This window comes from Exophiala xenobiotica (genome assembly GCF_000835505.1).
Source record: "Exophiala xenobiotica strain CBS 118157 unplaced genomic scaffold supercont1.1, whole genome shotgun sequence".
Taxonomy (NCBI): Eukaryota; Fungi; Ascomycota; class Eurotiomycetes; order Chaetothyriales; family Herpotrichiellaceae; genus Exophiala; species Exophiala xenobiotica.
Genome location: NW_013562494.1, coordinates 3300033 through 3323897, shown reverse-complemented (window position 1 = coordinate 3323897; position 23865 = coordinate 3300033). Strand labels below are relative to the sequence as shown.

The following is a 23865-nucleotide window of genomic DNA, read 5'->3' as shown; positions in this document are numbered from 1 at the left end:
GCGCCGTATCCAAGGCTGGACCTGGCCATCAGACTTCTCGGATACCCCTTCATGCGGTCTGGGGTCTAGGGGCTGGATTCGCAAGCCTTGGTCTTGGAGCGCGCGTTGCAGAGAATAATGGTCCCAACACCCATCGCCATCAAGCACCAGTTGCCCGCTCGACAAGCCGGACGAAAGGCCTTCCAGAAGGGCTCCAATGGCGTCGACTGCGCCCCGAGCCTGGGCACGATGATTCGAAAGGACACATCTTGAAGAGCTGGAAACCAAACCCGCATTCGGGAGATATACTACGGGATCATCTGGGCCTGCCAGCGTGAGATTGCCGGATGGAATATTCCAACCGATGTCAAAAGAAGGCAGCGATCATAGCTGCGTGTATATGCACTTGCCCTCACAAATCTGACTTGCATGAGCTGGCATGGAATGCCCCTAGCACCGTCGCTTCGATATTCACCGCAAAGCTATGTCTGAGACCCATGCATGATCATGAATCTACTACTATGCTGATTTCGTCATGTTGAGACTGCCCGATTCGATGGTGAAACCCACCAAACAGGTGCCGATATTACATGCCATATTGTGCCAAGTCCAGCATGTGGCACTTTTGCATCCTTTGTGGCTTACCAAGCCGAGGGCTGTATGCGTCAATCAATGAGATATGACCGCGAGGTGAGGATGATACGGATTGCTGCCACCTAATGATCTGCAAGACTCGCAGCTGATATCGTCGGCCTGGCCCTGGCCCTGTCATTGTCTTCCGTGTCTCCGGTACCTCGGACCACCTTGCCCTACGACACGAACTATCAGCTTCTCGTACTGGCTTGGGCGTTGTTGCATGGGCTGGTTGATGGGACTGATGAGATTCGATGGGCACTTGTTGGTTCACGATGTATCGGATCCGACTTTCATTTCAACAAAATTCCCCTTGTACCTTCCAAGCAAAGTCTTCCAACCCCGGACTCAACCCCAGCGCGACTCCTTCTCGAGCTTCGGTTTCGCATTCCCTGATAACAAAGCCGCAGAGAGGGTGCGACTTCTGATTCGGGCAGGTATGAGATTTACATGTTTGAGATGAATCGAACCACTTCTTGAGAATCGTTGAGCGGCATGAGGTGACCGACCTTTGCTGAGCTTCGTGGCAGGACAGAGCGATATCGTCGACTGATCTCTCGTCGCCTACTACTACTTCAATTTCTATTTCCTGCATTTTTTGGCCTTTATAGCCCTGCACTCCTACCGTCCCGAATGGAGAGTTCACTCCTGCACACCCGTACTGGTTTGGCATGAGCGAGAAGCGTGCCTGAAGATCTCTCATTCAACGAGGAGCTATCGTAAATGCCTCTCTTTGCTTATTTGAACAATTCGTCCTGTCGACAAGGATCTTGGTGTCTCGACGGTATCTCGCAGGATCGCATATATCAAAATGATCCTATTATTGAGCTGTGATGCGGATTGGATAATGGCCGACTATCCGCTGTCCGAGTGTGCAAGGCTTTATTCAATATGAAGGCTGCCCGTCCCAGGCAGATTGCCTTTCTATCGACATCAACCATTCATGATCCGAACACCTGTTTCGTGTCCAAGAAGACAGCGTCGGCCTGGGGAACTGTCACCAACTCGAGGACTCGGAGAATGTGAGGATCTGCGTAAGCTCGCAACCGACCAGGCGTGATTTCCCACACGTCAATACCAATCCCGACGAGAGAGGATGCCCTACGTATCTCATTTTGGCTCTGTGATCGTCATCTATACCAGCTGATGAACCGCTTCGGAAGAACTTGCTGGCTTTTGGGGTTCCTGACCAAAGTCACCGTCTCCCAGGAGGACTGTCGCCGAAGCCTTGGCTTCATGGAAAGCTCATGATCAACGACGGCTCCATACAACAAGAACGTTAGACGTGCACTTCAATCCGGAGATCGATCACTAGAACGGTCTATACTGAGGGCATTTTCCGACGGGCAATTGGGGTTCCAATTTAGTTGGCTCGCGTCGTAGTCCAATTCCAGTATTTATTATTGGAGACTCGGGAAGTCGTGGGCTGTGGTGCAGTGTCGGCTAAAGGTCGCCAATGGAGCTGCATACGAGTTGCATACGAGCTGGCAGATGGCATGATTAGGCAACAGCGGACGGGGTATTACTTAGGTAAGTCATTAATCTCTCTAAACTCCTGATGTGTTCCAGTCTCCCACATAACCACAACCAGTGCGGACCTGGACACCGTCGTATCCGTATTTGTTCGCTTTTTGGGCAAGGTGCTCGCTAGGCTAAATTTCGTCAACAATCCGGGACAGAGATCAATCCAGGCGGCCGTGTTTCATCGGTGGGTAATTGTTGGCCAAAAAAAAATAGTATTTATCTGGGCTACGACGGCGTCGCGGCCACTGCTCACACCTTGTGGTTCAATCATGACATTGTCATCGAAGAAATGACTGCTACGGACTCATGCCGCCCATTCAACATTAGCTATCCAACATGGCAGCTGCAGGGGAACAAGCGCCGTCGACCGAACCAAAAACGGCGACCAGTGAAATAGCGCAAGGAACAGCCATCACCATCAAGGACAAGGACAACTCAAAAAGCGAGAAGGCACATTTTGTCAACTACTGGGCGCGTAAGACCCTTTCCATGTCAGGCAGCATGCTAATGCTCAGCAGAGAATCCTCTCGCACCGAACGAGAAGAGATAGTATTGCGCTTCTCGTTGCATTCGTCTGCTCCGTCGGCTCAGGCACCGTAAGTCGATGAGTCCAATCCGAACCAGTCGCTTAACGTTCTCACAGGCTCTACCGCTGATGAACATTGTCTTCGGCCACTTGGTTGGGAATTTCAATGGCTACTTCATTCCCGGCAGCAATGTGACCAAGGCGGAGTTCAAATCCTCCGTGGCCAATAATGCGTACATTCCCCATCACCTCTTAGGCATGTGGCATGCTAATTGCCTACAGCCTGTACATTCTCTACCTATTCATAGGCAAATTCGTCTTGACCTATGTCGCGATGGTTAGTCACATAATCGACGAGGTGGCCCAAACGGCGCAGGCGGAGGACTAACTGTGTCAGTTCTGCTTTCGGACGACTGGACTTCGGATCTCGGCGAACTTGAGACTTGCTTATATCAAATCACTCTTTGCCCAGCCGATCAAGAGGTTGGACGAGGTTTCGGCGGGCACGGTCACTAATACCATCACGACATCGGCCAACACCATCCAGATGAGCATTTCGGACAAGCTCCACTCCCTGTTCATGGCCCTCGCCCTGACCATTGCGGCCTTTGCCATTGCCTTCCGTTATTCGTGGGCCATGACACTGGTGACAGGCTCGTCACTACTTTTCGTCCTGCTCGTGTACTCCATAACCACACCCATCGTCCTCAAGAAGCTACAGCAGGTGGAAAAGGGAAATGAGAGAGCTGCTTCGAAAGCAGGAGAAATCTTTGGCTCTATTCGAGCGGTCTTCTCCCTAGGTGCAGAACCTGCCTTGACAAAAAAATACGTCTCCTCTGTCAACGATGTCCACAAACAGGGGCTGGGTTTGTCTCTGCTAATGGGCATCCAGCTGTCGCCCATATGGTTCTCCATGTACTCTGCTTTTGCTCTAGCCTTTTGGTTCGGATTGAAGCTCTTCCGCGAAGGCCACATCCACAGCATCAGCACGGTCATAACGTCTGTAATCCATTCTATACACCTCCACCCCTCTCGCTGATGGCAATACCAGTGTCTTCTTTTCAGTCCTCATCGTCGTCGGGGTCTTGGGTGCCATGGTAGCGCCCATTATGGCTATCACAAAGGCGATCAGCTGCTCGACTGAATTCTTCTCAATGATCGATTCTCAGAAAATCTCGTACGAAGGCATGGACGAGTCGGACGTATCATCTCACGAGGACATCGAGCTGCGCGATGTTTCCTTCGCTTACCCCTCGCGACCGCATGTTCCAGTTTTGAGAGGATTTGATGCCACTTTCCACAAAGGTAAGACAACCGCTTTGGTCGGTCCATCAGGCGCCGGGAAGAGTAGCATCGTTGCTTTGCTGGAGCGATGGTATGAGCTCGAGCCGCGGAAGGCTCACTTGGGTGACGACGAACATGCGAATGAGCACGGCCAAGATCGCAACAGTGCTTCCGAGGGCGAAGATGCTGACAAGGAAGAGAAACTACCCAGTCTAGTTGGAGGCACAATCTCGATCGGGGGCCACAACATCAGAGACATCAATTTGAAGTGGTGGAGGTCGCAGATAGGCCTTGTTCAACAGGAACCATTTCTCTTCAGCGACACAATTCTGAACAATGTGTCATTCGGGTTGCTCGGAACCCAATGGGAAAATGAGAGTGACGTGCTCAAAAGGCAACGGGTGGAGAAAGCTTGCAAAGAAGCATTCGCGGACGAGTTCATTAATCAACTTCCTGACGTAGGGCTGTCACCCAACAGAACGTGCAGTTTGCTGATGCTGACAGGGGTACCTCACACAAGTTGGTGAGAGTGGCATCAAGTTGAGCGGCGGTCAAAGACAACGTCTGGCAATTGCCCGCAGCATCATCCGAGAACCTGCCATTTTGATCCTCGATGAAGCGACCAGTTCAATTGATGTTCGAGGGGAAAGAATAGTGCAGCAGGCTCTTGAACGCGTCTCCCAGAATCGAACGACAGTTGTAATCGCACATAGGCTTTCGACAATCCGGAAGGCCGACAACATTGTCGTCATACGCCATGGACGAAAAATCGAAGAAGGCACGCACGAGCAGCTGCAAAAAATACCTGACGGCCTGTACGCGAGTCTTGTGCGCGCGCAGCAGCTGGAGGCCGAGTCAGTGCCTAAGTCGGTTGATAGTGATGACGGATCTTGGGGTGCTATCGAACGAAAAGAGACCAGCGGCTCTACGAAGCAGAAGCCAGAAGAAGTGACCATCGCATACAAGCCCACAGGATTCTTCGGCTCTTTAGGGCGATTCCTGTTCGAACAACGGGAACATTGGAAACTCTACGTCTTGACCGTTGCTGGAGCAATGGGAGCAGGGTGTGGGTAGTCGTCGATTTCACGTCAGTAGGTCACAGTGCTAATTGTGTGAACACAGCTGCCTTTTCATTGCAAAGCTGGATATTTGCCAAACTGATCGAAGTCTTCCGTTTCACTGGAGCAAAACTGAAGAGTCAAGGTGACTTCTGGTCGCTGATGTTTTTCATCCTTGCCCTGGGTGTTGCTGTCTGCTACTTTGTCCTGGGCTTTACCTCGAATCATCTTTCTGTGGTAAGTCAATCCATACCACGAATTAGGAGATGGTGTCTGACGTTACCAAGCACGTATCGACCACCTACCGACTTGAGTACTTCCAGAATATACTACGGAACCCGATACCGTTTTTTGACCGTGAGGGCAACGCGTCCGGGTCGCTGATGGGTCGGTTGTCGACCGATCCGAAAGTGATTCAGGAATTGCTGGGCTTGAATGGTGTCTTTCCGCTGATTGCATTTTTCAACATCACTGGTTGCATTGCAATAGCCTTTTCGTTTGGCTGGAAATTGACACTGGTCGCCTTCTTTTCGGCCATGCCCGTCATCTTGGTCGCCGCCGTGGTCCGGATCCGCTTCGATCTGCAATTCGAAAAATGGAATTCTGAGGTCTTCTCCCACAGTTCGCAATTCGCGAACGAGGCTATCGGGGCGTTTCGAACAGTGACATCCCTGACCATGGAGGACACGATCATCAACAAGTACTCCGATCTCCTGCGGGATCAGATTCGAAAGTCGGCTCTGAAAGCGACGTATGCCTCGCTTGTATTCGCTCTTTCGGATAGCATAGAGCTTTGTGCCATGGCCTTGACCTTCTGGTCTGTGACTCTCTCCGCTCCCTCCGCTGCATCATCCAACTACTGACACTGTCTTGGCAGGTACGGAGGACAACTCCTCGCTTCTCGCGAGTACAATCCTGTCCAGTTCTTCGTCATCTACATCGCCGTTGTTCAGGGCGCGCAAGGTGCCGGACAGTTTTTCAGCTTTGCTCCCGATATTGCCAATGCTACCGCAGCAGCGAACCGCATTCTTGGTATCCGGCATGAAGTCGCCCAGAGGGAAAAGGTGGTTAGTCGAGGGCAGCCCTTGCCTCACTCCAATGCCCACACTGGAGCCAAGATTGAACTCAAGGCGGTGACCTTCCAGTATCCGACACGAGACACCCCGATATACCGAAACCTCAACATATCGATTCAAAGCGGTCAATTCGTGGCGTTCGTAGGGCCATCAGGTTGTGGGAAGACGACGGTGATCTCGCTGCTCGAGAGGTTCTACGAGCCCTTATCTGGAACCATAACATTCAATGACCAAGACGTCAAAGGCATTGAATTAACCTCTTACCGCCGGGCCCTTTCTCTTGTCGCCCAAGAACCAAAACTGTTCGATGGCACCATTCGAGAAAACCTCGTCCTCGGGTTGGACGACGCCAGCGAGGAGAGGATCGTACAAGCCTGCAAAGACGCCGAGATCCACGACTTCATCGTCTCATTGCCTGACGGCTACGCCACACCACTGGGAATCAACACTCAAACGTCACTCAGCGGAGGACAGAAGCAGCGGCTCTGCCTCGCCCGGGCTCTCCTTCGCGAACCTATGCTACTCCTTCTCGACGAGGCGACCTCAAGTCTGGACTCGCAGTCCGAGAAACTGGTGCAGGCGGCCATCGAGAAACTCGTCGGCCAACGCAGCATGACCGTGATTGCGGTGGCACACCGCCTGGCAACCATCCAGAAGGCAGACGTTATCTTCGTCTTTGGCGAGAGTGAAGTCGGCAGCGGCTCGAGAATTGTGGAACAAGGCACGCATCATGACTTGTTGAGGCGGAGAGGCGCTTATTGGCAGATGGTAAGTAGCTTGATCGTCGTATATTCCTCTTTGTGGTATAGTAGGGGAAAACTAACAATCATCTGTGCAGTGTCAAGAGCAGGCGCTCGATCGCTAAGCGGAACAGAACACGGCAACGACCGCATAAAGAAGAATTGCATGCAGCACTCACTCCATTCAACCTCACCACCACTATAGAATGCTGCTCTGCTCAGCTAGCTCTCCAACATGGACTTTTTCAGCTCTAAACGTGTTGAGTTTCACTGTTTAATGATAGCGCCGAATGCGGCGAATGGTGCGGTTGCACTGGCTGTTGTTGATAATCCGTCCATGACATGTATGACTCCACGCTCAACATCAGTGGGGCTACCATCATATACGAACGATGGAACCCAATCGATTGATCAAGACAAGACAAGAGAAGACAAGAACTTTAAGCGCCAGATTTGAAGCCGTCCGGACAGCTACCCAGCCCTGTCCAACGGGGTTAGCACGCCCTGTGAAGACTGCCTCGGTGTGGCACCGCTGTCGTTCTTCGCCTAATACTAGTAGATCTTGATGGTTCATAATAGGCTGATCATCCTATGTATATGAATATCCCTACCAGCCGTCATACAGTACTACCAGGAACTACTCGGGACTGGTAGGCAGTCTAATAAATCCCAGGGAATAGCACATACGGCACCTCTCGTTCATAATCCTCCCACTGCTTCCCGTACTTCTCCCGGCAGTACTTCTCCTTTCCGGGCCCAGCATTGAGCACGAAATTCGAGATATACATCCCAGCCGTAGCGACCGAGTAACCAGGCCCTCCCAGTGCGAGACCGTACCCGAACCCAAACAGTATGTTGGCCGTGTAATTGATCTGCCGACAGATGCGCCAACAGCCGGACTTGCAAACCTTGCCCTTGTTCTCGGGCTTCGACTTGAACAGGGCCAGCTGCACGTCCGCGACAGTCTCTAGAAGCGCGCCGGCGAAGAAGCACGCCGCGCCGATCTTGAACCAGCGGTCGGAGAACATGGGATTGCTGGATGCGGCGGTGAAGACCAGCGAGCTGATCGTTTCGTACACGAAGTCTGAGAGGACGGCGAACGTGACGAATGGCAACGTCACCTTCTCGCGGCACAGGCAGTTGATCCAGAAGATGTGCTTGAGCGAGAGGATGCCGGGCATAAGCGCGGCGAGTCCTTGGTATCGTGGAACAGCTAGTACTAGTGTGTGGTGCGTCGGCGTCTGCGTCTGCGTCCCCAGGACGGGGACGGGGACGGTGATGAAGCCTCCTGTCGGTGGTCGCGGGATGCCAAAGAACCGGCCCAGAGGGTGGGCGCTGATGATCAGGTACTGGGCAGGCCCGGTCAGGCCGCGGCCGATCGAGAACAGTATGTTCGACAGGAGATAGCGGCCATAGTCGCCGCGCTGGACGCCAACGGGGTCGTTCTGCGACATTTTTCCTTTTCGGGGGTCCCGCGGAGGGGGTTGGATCGAAAAAGTTCGGCTGGGAGAGAGGAAAGGCGAAGAATGTGTTTGAACAGGTACTGACTTGGGATCCGAAATTTAGTCAAGGCAATTGGGTTGCCGGCGGCAACACAAGTGATTGTGGAAGTGTCAGCTTCACATCGAATTGCTGGTCTCACACCTGGTCGCCTAAGTTGGGATGAAACGGGGCGCCTGATCAACCTTGAAGCTGACCTTGTCCCATGAAAGCTGTCCCCGCAATCTCCGGACTCTTTAAAGCATGGCCACACATACTGTAGGACGGACCATATTCGTTAAGCGCGAGTTGATCCGAAATATAAAAGCTTTAACAGGGAGCTCCCGCAGGTGTCTTCGCAGTGGGATGGTCCCTGGTCAGTCTTTTGAAGGGAAGATTGCTCGCTTTCCCTCATCGGAAATACGGCGGCGGCGGTGTCGTTCTTCTGGCGGGCGTTCGCTGTCCTTCACATGGTGCCTGGTCGGTTTCTGGAACCAGGTTGCTATCCACACTGTCCGTGCTGTCTCCATCGTCGCTCATCTCCGCAACATCGATGGTGATATCCTCCTTTAAGACATCTTCGGGCCTACGTCCGATCGCTGACACCAGGAGTGGGATCTTACTATGAACACTGTACTTCGGCGCGCCTTGGAGACCGTGAAAGCTCAGCGAAATGTCAAGGTAATAGGTTCTCGACAGCTGCGCCCAGCAGTTCAGGGACGGCTGAGAGACTGCATCCGGGACATCCAGGTCGAGCTGCGATGTGGCGATATAAGACGCTGGGTTTGCATGTCTGCTGCCTAGTGCTGCTTGACCGTCGTATGATGGAAGAGGCCGAAAGAGAATGGCTTCTTTCTGCGTGGAAGCAGTCGTGGTTTTCTGCACCGTCTCACCTGGCTTCGACCGCTTGCTACTGGTATGGACCGACCCAACCGAGAAGCGAGTATCTACTTCCCACTTGACGGCAGCAGTGCATTTGATTGACTGCCGCGAATCGATTGACTTGGTGCCCGCGGAATGTTGTTGACTGTCAATGGTCACGGCTATCGGAAGAATCACGCGTCGCTTTGCCGACTGCCGGCTTCGCTCGATGAGCATATCCGGTTCATACAGTGTGACGGACAGGTCCGGACTTTTCTGCATTCGGCATCGTGAGAGCAGATCTGGTTTTGCCGCCAACGTGAGCGGCAGACCCTGGGACAAGGATGCGACCAAGCGAGGGTATAAGGACGAGATTTTGACCTGCTCACTCAGGTAACCGACTTGCCGACCACTTAAACGAAACTGTGCTTCGATCCAGTACGAGACCTCGCATTCACCGGGAATTGCGCGGTTGTCGTTTACGGTTGTGCTCTGATTCAACCTCGTCGTGCCAGAGATGTTTGTCGTGAGAGGAAGGGCACGCACCTTCCCCTGGCCGGTGAGGGCATTGGTTGGAAGTTCAAAGTAGAAGCCGGCATGACACGCCCGATCATTTGCATTTGGCTCGGTCGGGGCGCTGCGACCAAATTCTGAGATGGACTTGATGTCGGTCAAGGTAATGATGTCTTCAACAGCATTCTTGGAGCCTACGGACGAGAGAATGACCCCTGTGATGCGCCTGGGTAAGTATTCTGGCGGTGTTGCTCACAATATCGGCTCACCTCTGAAGCATAACCGCACAGTGTCGAAAGCCTTCTGCTGGATGGAGCTATCTGAGACGCTGAGCCGCCCATTGAGTCGTGAGAATCTGTTATTGGGGTTGAGATCCGCCTGTTGGAGATAGGGAGGTAGAGCCTCGTCCGTGGAGGGCGGCTCAACCTGCAAGCGTCCATATATCATGGCGAATATGATATCTTAAAATTGGTGAGGGCGAATCGGTCGTAGGGAAGTCCATAAGAGGACTTTCTCAGACGGAAAAAAAGGCCCCATATCATATTTGTTTTTGGCAGAGGGAAATCGAGTCCCGGGGGAGTGAGTGGCGCACGACCAGTCCCTGCCCCGTATCTCGACTAATCTTTTGGTCGGTTGACCTAATCAGAAACCGAGGGCGGTACGGTTATCTAGCCCAAGTCACCAACGGGCTTATCCAAAGTCAAATATGGCATGGTCAACCCGAGTCTTCGGGAGCCATGTGCGCACAGAGCAGGGTTCCTTGCTGACCCACGGGCGGGAAGGCCACAGCGAGCGAGGTGAGCGGAGTATACCGCTCCAAAAGATATCGAGGCTCGGATAATCCCAGCTGAAAAGTAATCGAACTCTAGACTAATCTCACTCGTCGTACCCTGGCAAGACGCGCTTTTGAGTGACATCAAGGCTGACATCTCGTCGTATGCAAGCCTGAGAGCTGCTTTTCAGGCGAGCCAACGACACGAGCACGTATCTCTCAATGAGCTGAGAGGCCTCTCGCTGCATGGGTTGTCCTCGTCAGGCCAAGAATAGGGCTCGCCGACACAGACGCTCTTCGCATCGCAGCCAGTGTGTTGGAGCAGATGACCTCGGATCGTTGGACGGCGCCAGAAACCACCAGTTTGAACAGTTCACCCATTCTTGGGCAGAGTTGCCCCAACAGAGAAGCCTGGAACGCCCATTGGTTTTGATTGGACTAGTTGGCAGTACCCTTCCGATAAGATCACAAACGTCGTTCATGGTGTTGGGCCTAGCGAGCAATCTGGCCTTGCCCAGACTTACGGCCCAGCACTGGCCAGTCCTTGGAGTTGCTAGCAGACATGGCAAAACTACCAAGGAAACCGAATACCGCCAGTGGGAGGGGGTCAATGCAGATCCGATGCCGTCCATTAGCCTGCGCCAGACGACAAGAATCCGGGACCTAAGCAGGTCTGGAAAATCGGTCCGATCACCGTCGAACCCACGGGGAACGAGGTGCTGAGCTTCGGTTGCGCACGACGATGCGATTCGTCTGTACATGCCGTGTAGTAGAGGAATATCCTCTTGATCAGCACCGTCTTGAACAGTCTTCATCCTGGCCGCAATACGGGGTGATTGAAGCCCAGAAAAGGCCCTCCACGGTCCTCATTACTGACGCGACCACGCTCAGTCCATGTATGGCGTCCTCAGCCCAGACCGTGAGCCCCACGCTTGCCCCCTGCAGATGGGGGACGCTTAGCAGAGAGCCTCCTTGGCCGTTCGGGGTACAACCCACATGCGCCCACTTTACCCCAGCGACCACTTCAGATGGTCAACTCGATCTTGTCAAGCCATCTCCTGGGCTTCCACTGAGAACCTCGTGTGTCTACACAGTAGACATATAATCATACTACAACTTTCTCGCATTCAACTACGGCCGTACTCGTGATCTTGCTTGTGACTGGCGTATTTGACCCTTACGATGTAGGCTGCCTCCTTGGCCTCATGATGGCCTGTATTACTGAGTTTCGCGGGGAGGCTGGGTTAGTAATCCATTGTCTTTACGATGCCAATAGGTAGGTCATAGGGTGTCTTGCTGCATCATCTTCAGCGGCACGAGAGTGTCTGCTGTACAGTCCACACATTAGTCAGCCTCGGCAACCTGAACCAGCCACGACAGCCATACCCAGCTCGCAAGGTAGGACCATGCTAGGACCTTTCACAGTGCTCCCACTCATACCTACCTAGGATCCAAGGTACCCAGCTCGCAGGGAAGGTTCGTAGCTCCGTAGGTTGCCAGGCGGGATGAGTGCCAACCTTGCCAGTGCCACCACTCACGTGACAACTCTAGCCACAACGTCTAGAACAGCCTAGTGAGCCTCACTAGCCACAATGTCTGGCTCAGCCACACGCCAATGGCAGAAGCGTCATTTGAAACCCAACACAACCTCACCTCCCACACTCTCATCCAATGTGTCAGCTTTTTCTCCGTATCACCAATCCAAATGACTGATCGCACGTGTATTCCAGCCTGGCTACGCCGCTAGGGTCTTGACAATGGCTGATGCCGAAGACACCCATTCCGCGCTGGAGCCGCGCCGGGCTTGTCAGGAGTGTAATCGAAAGAAGACGAAATGCGACATGAGACGTCCAGTTTGCGGCCTGTGTTTGCGTACCGGGAACACCTGCAGTTTTCCATCAAAACGAAAAAAACCCGTCCTCCGAAAGCCTCATTTGAAGGTCCAGTCCCGGAAAATTAGTGATAGCTTGTCCAGATTGGTGCAAGTCCTTGAGACAGCTTCTCGGGCCGGCGAAGAAACCGATGTTTCCAATGGCACACGAGAGATCCCTCAATCGTTGCTCAAAGATTCTCTCAAAGGCCTCCTTGCTGAGATCAGGACCTCTGATACTCAAGCAAACAGCAGTAGTGGCCCGGCCACTGAACAAGACGAGGGCCAACCTTCTGAGTCCACTGGAGAAAATGTTGAAGACGAAGACGAAGATGTCGACGGCGATGGGCTGGAGTTCCCTCATATACGGGGCCCGGATCGCGAGTCCTTGACTGCTAATAATACGGTTCACTCAGAAGCTTCTGATTTGGACAACGGAATCTCCTGTTCAGTTGCCATTGATCTGGTCAACTCTTTCTTTGAAAAGGTGCAACCATGGCTACCGATCTTGCACAGACCACGATTTCAAGCACGTTATGAGAGTAAGCTCCTGGTGGCGGGTGATGTTATGAAGGGTCTCTCGGCGGATGAGTGTCTCTTATTCTATGGCATCTTTGCATTGTCGGCGCGATTCTCGAGCCATCCAAGATTCAGCAATATTCCTCCGAACAAGCGAGGCCAGGATTTTGCCGAACGGGCCAAAGATGTTTACACCCAAGGTCGAACCTTGAAGACCCCTTCTCTTATGTACCTACAGGGCTGCATTCTGCTTGCATTCTACTTCTACACTTCCGGGCCGACTCATCAAGGCTGGCTTCTCATCGGGGTCTGCGTCCGCATGGCGTACGATCTTGGCCTCTTCGAAATCGACGAGGATGATTGGACACCAGCCAGTCCTGTTGACCACGTTGAAAAGGAGGAGCTAAGGCGAGCTTGGTGGTTGGTGTGGGAGCTTGATACTTTTGCCTCCACTGTTTCGCGGAAACCCTACGCGATTGACCGGAAAAGGATGTCGGTGACCCTACCAATCTCTGATGAAGCCTGGTTCTCCGAAGTTGATGTGCCATCTGCCGAGCTGAATTTGCAACCTGGGCAGTCTTGGAGGTCACTGCATGGAAGCGCAAACCAGGATGAAAGAGCTTGGTTTCTGGTCGCAAATAGCTTTATGGCAACACTCCACGATCGGCTGCAGCAGAAACAAGATGTGTCTCCCGACGAGAAGCTGACCTTGGAGAACGAAGTCTGCTGCTTCAAATTGGCGCTTCCCCCTTCGCTTCGGTTGGATATCGACACACTGACCTTCACCCCCTCGTCCTTTGCAAGGTGCAATTGGGTCATTGGCACTCATCTCATGTTGATGGCAACCTCATTCATGGTGGCCGGCATTGTCACCGGAGAAAGCGACGATAATAGCATATCAGGCCTGAGTGCAAGCGGAATATCACCCTTACGTCAACGCGCCATCGACCTGTCACGGATCATCAGTCTCTGGGATACGCGATATATCGTAGTGGCGCATCCCTTTTTGGCTTGCATGATGCTTCCACCCTATGCCGTGGACAGCAGCGTCTACAGAACACAGTCACTCATCTCTTCTACACACGACTTGGCTAAACTGGTGCTAGAGCACTTCGCTGAAAGGTGGAAACTAGGTTCGGTCGTCTCAGGTGAGCTTAGTTGGCATACGACGACGTCAATGCTGATCTGTTCTAGAAATTGCGAAGATGATGGAGCAAGGAGGACCGCGCAACCCCGAAGAGAAGCAACTCGTCAAACGATATGCGGTCTTCTTCCGGATACCTCGACTGAGTGGCAACAGCCCCGCATTCCTTCAGCCTGACTATGGCCAACTAGACAGGAACGGATCGACAACCGGCGAGGAGACACTTTATGCTGGTCAAACGGAACCCCAGCAACGACAAGTCCAACCTCTGCAAGGGTTTGCAACATCCATCGGGTTGCCGGGTCAAACCAACTTGTCAAACTACCAAGCTCCAATGTTCGACTCTCAGACATTTCCACCATTGCATGCTAATGCTTACGAGTCGAGTAACGAAGTTGACCTCGGCTTCTCGGAGTTCTTTGGCAGCTACCAAGACACAGATCTATGCTGGCTAAAGTAACAGAATCGCTGTAGATGGGGAGGCTTGACAACTTCCGACCGAGTTTGAAATATCCCGACTCCTTTGGATCGGCAACCGTCAGCTGAAGAGGTTCAGACACCCGGCAACTTCCACGATTGGCTCGCAATAAGTCTGGGGAGCCTGAGTCAGACACATCTGGGGGAGAGAGTGCTACCTCGGTATACCGTGCTCGCCCGACCCCAGAAAACCGGGTAGGCCAGTCAGCTCATGTTGACCCCCAAGAATCGCAGAAAGGAATGCTTGATCATGGTTAGTCCTTGAGGGCCTGACGCGGGACTTGACGGGGCCGTCACGGATATCAGTCTCCCTCATCGTACCTCTTCCATCCTATATCTGAAGAGACTCCCAATCTCGCGGCGTACCTCGACCTCTGTCCATTCCTGGAAACAATACAAAAATGCAAACGAAACAGGTCCGAGTGGTCCGGCTTGCCCATGTCGTCTATCAGCATCCAGACCTCGACAAAGCGCTGAAGTTTCTGTTCGATTTCGGCTTCGTGGAAGCACAACGTACTGACAAGCGAGTCTACCTGCGTGGGTACGGCACCCAGCCATTCGTGTATGTTGCAGAACAGTCACCGGACGACAAACGGCACTTCATAGGTGGTTACTGGGTCGTCGACAGCATCGAGGAGCTGGAAAAGGCTGCATCCCATCCGAGCGCTTCTTCCATCGAGGACTCCGCTGCGCCAGGCGGCGGCAAAGTCGTCACAGTGGAAGATCCACATGGCCACAAGGTCGGCTTCGTCCACGGACAGACATTGAGAGAAAAGGATGGACCAACACTGCTCGAGAAGACGGATCCGCTTTTCAACGGCGCCGCCGAGAAGCCCAGAAGAGGCGCCTTCCGCAGATTCAAGCAAGCCCCGAGCCCGGTCCACAAGCTCGGGCACTATGGCTTCGTGGTGCCGGCGAGCCACTTCGAGAGCACGAGGTCCTTCTATACGAGTCTGATGAATCTGGAGGCCACAGACGCGGTCTTCAACCCTGCCACTGGCAAAGACCAGACTTGCTTTTTCCATATCGATCTAGGCGCCGAGTATACGGACCACCATGTAAGAAGGACTATTGCCCGGTCTGGAGAGAGAATTGACTAACATGAATATGCAGAGCTTGTTCATGGCTGCTGGACCCGATGGCCCACCCGCCCACATTCACCATTCCAGCTACGAGGTCAACGACTTTGATACGCAGACCCTCGGCCACGACTGGCTTCGGGAGAAAGGCTGGACCAACTGCTGGGGTATTGGACGGCATGTGCTTGGCAGCCAGATCTTTGACTATTGGTTTGACGGGTCGGGAAACATCGTCGAGCACTACTCGGACGGAGATGTGGTCAATCAAGATACACCTTTTGGCAGGGCACCCGCTGCCCCAGACACACTCCACGTGTGGGGACCAAATATTCCACTGGCGTTCATGACTGGTCGAGTCGAGGACGCTGGTAAAGATTTGCCCATGCCGCCAGATGTGATGGAGGGCAAGCCGGCGCAACTGCCTGAGCCGGTCGTGGCTGCGTAGATGTCGTTCATTTAGCGACTCTTGCAGTCTCGCAAAAACCAAACCCAACGTCTGTTTGATCTTGCGGAATACCACGTACCACTTATGCGATGACCGCGTTAGCATACGAGCATGACCACCGTTTGCATTACTGATGTTTGCTCATGGGGTTTACTAGTACTACTAGTAATAAGTGATACCTGCACGGCCACTTCCAATGCCCCCATATCTCCTCTCAATGCTCTCGTAATTGTCTCAAAGCTCATTGAATTTTAGTAATCGAGAGGTACGGATGCTAGTATACTAGACATGCCAATCATCTCGGCATTGACGCTACGCCGACAATGGCCGTGAGTAGAATGCAACCATTCGAAAGGGCGGCTGATCTGTCCATGGTGTTGTCAGCATTCAGCAATCCCCCTGCGCCGGGCACGGCAATACCGGGGAAGGAGGAGAGCGATCATGGGGAATTCTGTACCCCCGCTAGCACTGCTTACAGGTTCGAACAACGATGATACCCGTAAATGGCTATGTACCCCAACTGTGCCTCGGGTGCCCAATTCAGCTTGGGGTTGACAATAAGCGTCTCCTCAGGCTCACCATCCTGACCGATCAGAAGACCATACATACCCAGGTACAAAGGAAAAGCCACATCAACAGGGCAATGCCAACCTGGGAATACTACTAGCAGATATTCCATAATAGTACGTACTTAGAAGTACTAATATTACACAAACACCATCCTCACTACCCTCATCTCCACATCTAACTCTGATTACAGGTCGTCAATCACGAAAGTCCAGTCCTTACACGACGAAATGGCCAAAGATGGACATCACCAATTGTCGAAGCATGGAACTGCTCAAGCGCTTGGGAGTCGACCAAGGTCTTCGAGAAGTTGGTACGTTGCTGCTGCAGCCCTTCCCCTCTCGACAAAGCTACATTGCCAGCTTTGGCAAAAGTCCTGGATCTATCTCTCTGTACTACTATTACTTGTAGACTAACGGCAATAAACTGTTTCGTCAGGCGTGCCCCCAGCATTACTCCTTCGATGTGAAATTCAGTACCGGCTTGTCAGATGGCGGCGAGGAGATCACGAAATGGGTATGTTTGCTGTGCGATGCACCCAGTAAGTTACTGCACGATAGGGTTTTTACTGATCAGTTGTGATAATCAGGATCTGCCGTCGCCGAACCGGTGGCGAGAGCACATAAAAGAACACAACGATGGCTCGATGCCCACCAACGGTGCTCTCGAGCAATCTTCGAAGCATGGCTGAAACCAAGGATCCAAGCCGAGCCTTTGGTCGAGTCCTTCTTCGGCATGAAGTTCGAAAGCCTCGTTGAGTCTGACGCCGGCGTCGAGTGCGAATTGACTGATGTCTCGGGGGAGAAGCATATCGTCAATGCTGACTGGGTGCGATGGGGGTGGAAGCCGCGTCCGAAGGGCAATCCTCATCGATGGGCCCGTGTAAGTTGTTGGCATCGCTTAGGCTCTCTCCGGACATCATTTGACGCCAGTGTCAAAAGTCCAGGGAAGCTTTTCCTCGTCCATTTCAAGTCGAAAGATCTCAGCCGGATTCACCGACAAGGCCAGTTTTGGCATATCTTCTTCACCAGTGGTTGGGCCATCATTGCACAGGACGAGGTCGATACCTGGACGGTCCAAGTCCTCGTGACAAGCTCATGGCGGCCGAACATCTGTCTAGCTGACAAGTACATTTTTGCCAGCGGTCGAGTGTTCCTTTCCGGTGACGCTGCTCATCAGAACATACCGTAAGTCTCTTTTGCTTGCTCGTTTGATAACACAACGTTGTCTGTACAGCCAACTGACGACAGGCAGGACAGGAGGATATGGTATGAACACCGCGCTTGGTGACAATTTTGACATTGGTTGGAATTGGCCGCCGTTCTTGCCGGATATGGGGGATCATCACTGCTCGAATCCCACGAGCTTGAACGTAGGCCTGTTGCGGCACGAAACATTGAACACTCCGGCGTCCATTGGCAGGTGCATTCCGTGTACGGAGTACAAAGACTTGGTTAACCAGACAGGTGATGCTGTTATCTCGAAGACCCCTGAGGGAGACATTGTTCGAGCAAAGATCGCCAAACATATGACATTGTTCGACGGAGAGAACAAAGATCACGGCTTCGAGCTGGGCTATCGGTACAACAGCTCGCCTGTGGTCGTGCCGGATCAAAAGGGCGCCAGGGAACCTGACTGGAATAGAACGCATTACGTCCCGTCGACCTGGCCGAGCGCCAGAGCTCCGCACGTTTTTCTGAAGGATGGAAATACCAGCATCTTTGATCTCTTCGGGAGTGGAAGACAATACAGCTTAATTGACTTCTCTTCTGACGTCCGATATGCGACAATGTTCGAGGCAGTGGCTGGCAAGTTGGGGATCCCGCTGAAAGCTGTTCATCTCCCTAACGAGCCTCATGTGCGCCAGGTATGGGGAGCGAGATGCTGTCCTCATCAGGCCAGATGATCATGTGGCATGGCGACTAGGACCACCTGATGCAGATGGCCTCGATATTTCAGAGGTCGAGAGAGACCTCTCAATCGTTGGAAAATGGTGGTCAAGTCAAGGTGAAAGACAAGAGTTTTACGGGGACAATCGGCACCGTCGACCAGGAGAAAGTGGATGGTATGGCAGAGTTCCAGCGCTGAGGAAGCCTTGGGCCATCAGACAGCACTGGCAGCGCTGCGGCGTGGAACATTGCTCATAGCCTAGAAAATCTTCCCGCTGTTCATCAGGATGGCCTTGGAGAAGCCATGTTTACTTACTAGTATTGATAGATCTTGCCTCACCGCATTTCTCTGTAAGATCTCAGATTGTCTTCTTTGGGAGTCTCAATTCCTGGCTACTGGAGGCAATTTTGACATCCACTCAGTATATCGTTGTGGCCGGGTCTCACCCCCTTAGCCGTTTCTAGCCTGCTGCCAGGCAGAACAGTGACTCGACGTTACCGCTTCCCACCTTCATCGGATCGTAGCTGGCGCAGCCTCCGACAGTCTCTGCAAAATCTTTAGCAAATTGCCACGACAAGCTGCCAGAGTCCTCCCAGCTGATTTTCTCCCCTTTGTATGATATCAGCGGTACAGCGTCTCCAAGAGTGCTTTGCCGCAATTCCAAAGGCATCAGCTCGAGAAGCGGGGTCACAAGCGAAGTGCTATACGCAAATTGTATCGCGGTTCGTTTCAATTCGGCTCGCGGACGCACAGACCACCGTGCAGCGGGCAGCTAAACTCTTCCACGTCAATTGGCAAGTGCGCTTTCCGTCTCGTCGCGACTGCCGGTGCTGATATTTTGACCTACGAGCTGCATTTCTAGGTGAAAACGCCAGAGATCAGAAATCCAAATTGCAACTGAGCTGCGTCGCGCAAATTAGTAAGTACTACTACTACCTTAGCGTCCTACTCGGAGTCGGCTCGCCGTAGTACCCTTCACTATAACTCGATATAGTAGCTCGACCTTGCCCACCCCTAGTATTTTATATCGTTTTTTCAATGGATCCGATAAGTATATTCGAAGCTTTTAAGACTTTCTCTGCTAGATTAGCTGATACCTACTAGTATCTAATAATATATTACTATCAATCATTATCTCTAGAGAGTTCTTAGTTTTTAAGATAGTACTCTTATTACTATACTAATACACTTAAATTACAAAAATTATAAGGATTCGAATCTCGTTTATATCTTTTTTATTTTTTTTTTTATTTTTTTTTAAAGGTTTAACGCTAGAATTTTTTTATTTCCTAATCTAGAAAGGAAAGACTATATTACTTATATTAAAGAGAATTTTATAGTACTTTCTAATAGCAGTACTAGTAATTCTACTATAACAATATATAATATCCTAAAAAAAGGGATCTCGTTATCGCTTAAAGAGATAAATCGTAATATTTAATTAACGCTCTATCGGCGAGTTAGGCGCCTAAGGAATTATTTTACACTATAGGTAGAGTGCTAGGTTTATACCTTGTATACTCGCGTTATAAGTATAGCTAGGGTACTAAGTATTATATCATTAGGACTTGTATTACACCTAGAGACGTCGCCTAGAGAAGATATCTAGGGAGGGCATCTAAAGATAGTGCCTATAATGCCTAAGGAGGGCACCCAATAAAAAACATTAATAGCGTCTATCAACTAAAAGTAATACTTATCTAGAGATAATGCATAAGTATAATATCTAGGTATAACGCTTAAAGAGAATGATTTAGAGAGATAGGGCGCCTAAAGATAAAAAAGATAAACATAATTAGTAGCGCCTAGGGAATAACGTATATCTAGAGTACTAGCTCGAATCTAGCTCGGATTCGACTCGGTCGGTAATATAAATCGAGGCTACGAGTAACTTAAAGCTAACTTAATTTAAACCCGATTATAAACTAGTTCTTAAATCGTTTCTAAACCGCTTCTAAATCGGGTCTAGCCTAGATTAGACGTAACTAATAGTCTAGATCCCCCCAGGAGTTTTCGAGCTACTTTTCGAGCTACTTTTCGAGCTACTTTTCGAGCTACTAGCTCGAAAACTTTAAGTTCCTAGTCTCTTTAAATAGAATATATATTGGAATTATATATAAGTTTTTATAGAGTCCGCGATACTTTAAGTTCTATAAGAATATTATAAATCTTAAAAGAGGTTAAAAGAGTGGAAGTATTATATAAATTCTCTTTATATTATTAATAGATTACTAGTATAAGAAGTATAAGGCTCCCGCTGGTAAAGGTACCTTCTATGTAACTATTGATACATTATATCTTTAATAGTATAGATAGTCTCTAATAGCCAAATAAACAATGTTAACAATATATGCTCGACCTTCGACATTTGTCGCCTCGACAAGTGGAAGAGTCTTCGTGCCTTATTTCGCGGCCTTCAAACATCTTACTACTAGTATCTAACTAGCCGGGTTGTGGAAACCCAGATCATAAGAGAGATATCTAGATGCTCAACGCCTGCTCTGGGGCCTGAATAAGTCCATGAAACCGCTTCGAGGTCGGAGCGTCCCTGCGAGCGTGCCTCCTTTGCCTGTGCTCGTCTCCTCTCCTACTATGTTGCAGTCGTTCCTTTCTGGCGCCCTCATTATACTCCTCGACATCGTCAGTGCCTTCTGGCATGCCAGATAGAGCATGCGCTGCAGTGTGCGACGACTTGGAGATCAAATGCTGGTTTCCCTGAGAACCGTATCCTGAATCGTAGTCCCGTTTTCGTGAACTAGACGGCATTGGCGCGGGGGGAACTCGGCGCTCTTGATCACGCTGCGCACGATCCTGGCCATTATCAATGTCTGCTCGGTCGGAATCAAGCTTGATCCCAGAATGTTTTCGGACAACAAGTTGGCGATCTGGCGGGAACGACTGAGTACCGGAAGACTACAGCCCCTATAGGGGTATCGAGGCAGCCTCAGATAATAAGATTCCCGGTTCTCGGGCTTCATGTGAAGAAGAGAGTTCTTGGAGGCGGTTGCAAGTATGTGGAAATTTACGGTGGCATTGCCTGTACAGCTTGTCTGGACAATGCCCAATATTTCTCGCCGGTCAGTAATCGGATTGTCGATGTCGGCCTCTGTGTCTGCTTATGCTCCTGCTTCGTGGATCAGTCACTTCACGCGATTCGAGGGACACTGACTCACCACTACCTCGTCTCTAACATCATCCGGTACACCAATAAATCTCTCACGCACAGGTAGTGGAACATATTAAATATCCTTTCGTCGTTGCGATTCATTGTCTCGAGTTTGGTGCTCAGCTCTTGACCCGACTCCTTCTTCCGAGACCGCAATAGTGATATCTTTTGTTCCCTCTTGTGGATCAAGGGAAGATTGAACTGCCGCTGCAAATTGGGGGGGCGGCAGATTTGTGCGAGGTAGATCGAGTGGACAAAACTCCTCTGACCGTTTCGACAGAGATGACCGTGGAGATCCAGCCTCAGAGCTCTTGTTCTCGAGATTTCCAGGCGTCATGTTGTATGTGCGGCTCGCCAGATCTGGGACGTAAGCCCCTTCTAGGCCGCTGGAGGGTGAGGCAGAACGCGGATTCGCTGAGGAAGTATCTTGCTGGTGAATTTCATGCTCGCTGCTGCCTGTCTGGTCGGCTGCAACTCCGGTCTCGTGCAGTTCGGGGTGATCGGCCATGATTGATACTTAGTCGAGCATAAAATGGATATTCTTCTGCAAAACGATCAAGATGCAGATGAATAGCGCCAAAAATAATACAACGCAAAGTTCTGGCACGGCTCAGCCGAGAAAGCCTTCGCAGATTCCCTCCATCAGAAAAAAGGAAGGGGCAGTACATTAAGGCTGAATACCAGGTTGCGAATGATCTGCATGTGATCAATATAAGGCTGTGGTGTATGGCGCGAATTGGGGTCGAGTTGAAAGGTACCTACTCCGTACCCCGCCTCCATACAGCGGCTAGTCTTACGACACACGACAAGTAACATCGCGGTTCATTGTAGGGAAACGCATTCTCATACCACCGCTCATACAGTATTTGGAGCCACTCTTGTTGGTTCGGGGACATTTGAATTTATGCCCTAGGTACTTAAGTAGTAACGATACTAATAAGCCGGGACACCAGTCGAAACGCTGTCGATAGTCTATCCAACCAATAATTCAATCAGTCCTCAACAGCGACCGTAGACCTCACAATAGCAAACTCGAGGGTCTGGACAGCTAATTGCCGAGTCAGTACGGCTTTCACGTCAGAAGCCAGGTTCACTCACTGTACAGCTTCTTTCCCGAAGATGACATGCCACAAGTATTCCAGAGTCCTCCCACTCGAGGCATCGTCGAGCTCAGTATTGAGTAGCCACTCACGTATGTTGACATAGTCCTGCACGGGACGGCGATAGATCTGTTCCCTCGACACCGCAAATTGAGCACAGCATGCTGTCCAGATCCTGCTGGCAATCGCCGAATCGTGCACACTGGCACCTTTCGAGGAAGCAGCGGGCCTAAATGGATCAGAGTCGAAATACGGCGTCGACGTGTTTGCGAAGATCTCCTCCCAAGTCTGATTCGAGACGTGAGGATTTGGTGTTGACAATTTTGTGCACCCTGGCGCCCAGTTGCAACGCAAGTTCACGTATCCTTGTTGTCTGACATAGTCCAGCTGCAAATGCTGTAGCGCATTGGCATTGTCGTGTAGTGGGTCATCGACATGCCAGGCCTTCCAGAACCCGTTGTGGTGAGAGTGAAGGAATGCCACAATCGAGGGGATTTGCTTGTGGTAGTGGTCGATAATGTAGGTAAGGTATGCCATTGCCTCATTGCCTTTGTTGATCGGAGTTCGTAGATGGTCTTCCCGAGCTACGCTACTCGGATGATCGACGTAGTATATGGCATGTTGCCAGCTTGCTTGATGTCAGCATAGCACTGGCTAGGCCGTTCAAGACGTACCGAGGAAGATCTTGGGCGATCCAGGAAACATCATCGATGTCTCGTGCGGGAGTGACAACGACTTTGTCCCAGTCAACGTTATGAGCGTCTGTGGAGTAGCTGCTTGGCCAGAAGATCGATGCTTTGACAAAGGATATCAAGTCGTACGGGGCCTGTTTCGGCCTGACTGTTGCGAGCAATATCGTGTTGACCACCACAAGAACCAGGATTATGAGTAGCTTGACCTTGAGCCGGAGAACGTGTGCCATCACTGAACCAGGATCTCCGGAGCCAATTGATCAAGAAAGCAAGCCCCGAAAGCGACCTTCGACGCGGCCCTTGGGAAGGAAGCTTCAGCTTCAAGATCCCCTTCCAGTGAACGGCAAGCAGTGTAAACAATGCACTCCAACCCTTCGCTCCCGTGCTTCAACAACACAGCCCCTTCAGCCGTCGAGATCGACGGTTGAGCTTCAAAGAGCAAGAGACCATTGACGAAGTCTTTTCAGAGGG

At 51.4% G+C, this 23865-nt stretch overlaps 8 protein-coding genes across 8 annotated transcripts; 4 read left to right on the top strand and 4 right to left on the bottom strand.

Annotated features, from left to right (window-relative positions):
* The first annotated feature begins 2193 nt into the window (after positions 1–2193).
* Positions 2194–7223, top strand: PV05_01297 (uncharacterized protein). Its single transcript, XM_013466269.1, has 11 exons — positions 2194–2607; positions 2655–2732; positions 2780–2895; positions 2945–2999; positions 3060–3661; positions 3714–4404; positions 4451–5012; positions 5069–5241; positions 5292–5821; positions 5882–6848; positions 6919–7223. Exons 1-11 carry the CDS (start codon positions 2473–2475, stop codon positions 6943–6945), a joined length of 3936 nt encoding a protein of 1311 aa, XP_013321723.1. The 5' UTR covers positions 2194–2472; the 3' UTR covers positions 6946–7223.
* A 256-nt stretch (positions 7224–7479) lies between these two features.
* Positions 7480–8274, bottom strand: PV05_01296 (uncharacterized protein; the record flags this gene model as incomplete). Its single annotated transcript, XM_013466268.1, has 1 exon — positions 7480–8274. The coding sequence occupies one exon, from the start codon at positions 8272–8274 to the stop codon at positions 7480–7482; it is 795 nt and encodes a 264-aa protein (XP_013321722.1).
* Positions 8275–8710: 436 nt separating this feature from the next.
* Positions 8711–10120, bottom strand: PV05_01295 (uncharacterized protein; the record flags this gene model as incomplete). Its single annotated transcript, XM_013466267.1, has 2 exons — positions 8711–9888; positions 9943–10120. The coding sequence occupies 2 exons, from the start codon at positions 10118–10120 to the stop codon at positions 8711–8713; spliced, it is 1356 nt and encodes a 451-aa protein (XP_013321721.1).
* Positions 10121–12202: 2082 nt separating this feature from the next.
* PV05_01294 (uncharacterized protein) lies at positions 12203–14438 on the top strand (the record flags this gene model as incomplete). Its single annotated transcript, XM_013466266.1, has 2 exons — positions 12203–13982; positions 14029–14438. The coding sequence occupies 2 exons, from the start codon at positions 12203–12205 to the stop codon at positions 14436–14438; spliced, it is 2190 nt and encodes a 729-aa protein (XP_013321720.1).
* A 418-nt stretch (positions 14439–14856) lies between these two features.
* On the top strand, positions 14857–15979 carry PV05_01293 (uncharacterized protein; the record flags this gene model as incomplete). The annotated part of the gene is made up of 2 exons (XM_013466265.1): positions 14857–15513; positions 15569–15979. The coding sequence occupies 2 exons, from the start codon at positions 14857–14859 to the stop codon at positions 15977–15979; spliced, it is 1068 nt and encodes a 355-aa protein (XP_013321719.1).
* A 711-nt stretch (positions 15980–16690) lies between these two features.
* On the top strand, positions 16691–18634 carry PV05_01292 (uncharacterized protein; the record flags this gene model as incomplete). Its single annotated transcript, XM_013466264.1, has 5 exons — positions 16691–16859; positions 16985–17062; positions 17136–17733; positions 17801–18413; positions 18488–18634. The coding sequence occupies exons 1-5, from the start codon at positions 16787–16789 to the stop codon at positions 18632–18634; spliced, it is 1509 nt and encodes a 502-aa protein (XP_013321718.1). The 5' UTR covers positions 16691–16786.
* A 3041-nt stretch (positions 18635–21675) lies between these two features.
* On the bottom strand, positions 21676–22110 carry PV05_01291 (uncharacterized protein; the record flags this gene model as incomplete). The annotated part of the gene is made up of 1 exon (XM_013466263.1): positions 21676–22110. The coding sequence occupies one exon, from the start codon at positions 22108–22110 to the stop codon at positions 21676–21678; it is 435 nt and encodes a 144-aa protein (XP_013321717.1).
* Positions 22111–22696: 586 nt separating this feature from the next.
* On the bottom strand, positions 22697–23624 carry PV05_01290 (uncharacterized protein; the record flags this gene model as incomplete). The annotated part of the gene is made up of 2 exons (XM_013466262.1): positions 22697–23330; positions 23377–23624. The coding sequence occupies 2 exons, from the start codon at positions 23622–23624 to the stop codon at positions 22697–22699; spliced, it is 882 nt and encodes a 293-aa protein (XP_013321716.1).
* Positions 23625–23865: the final 241 nt, after the last annotated feature.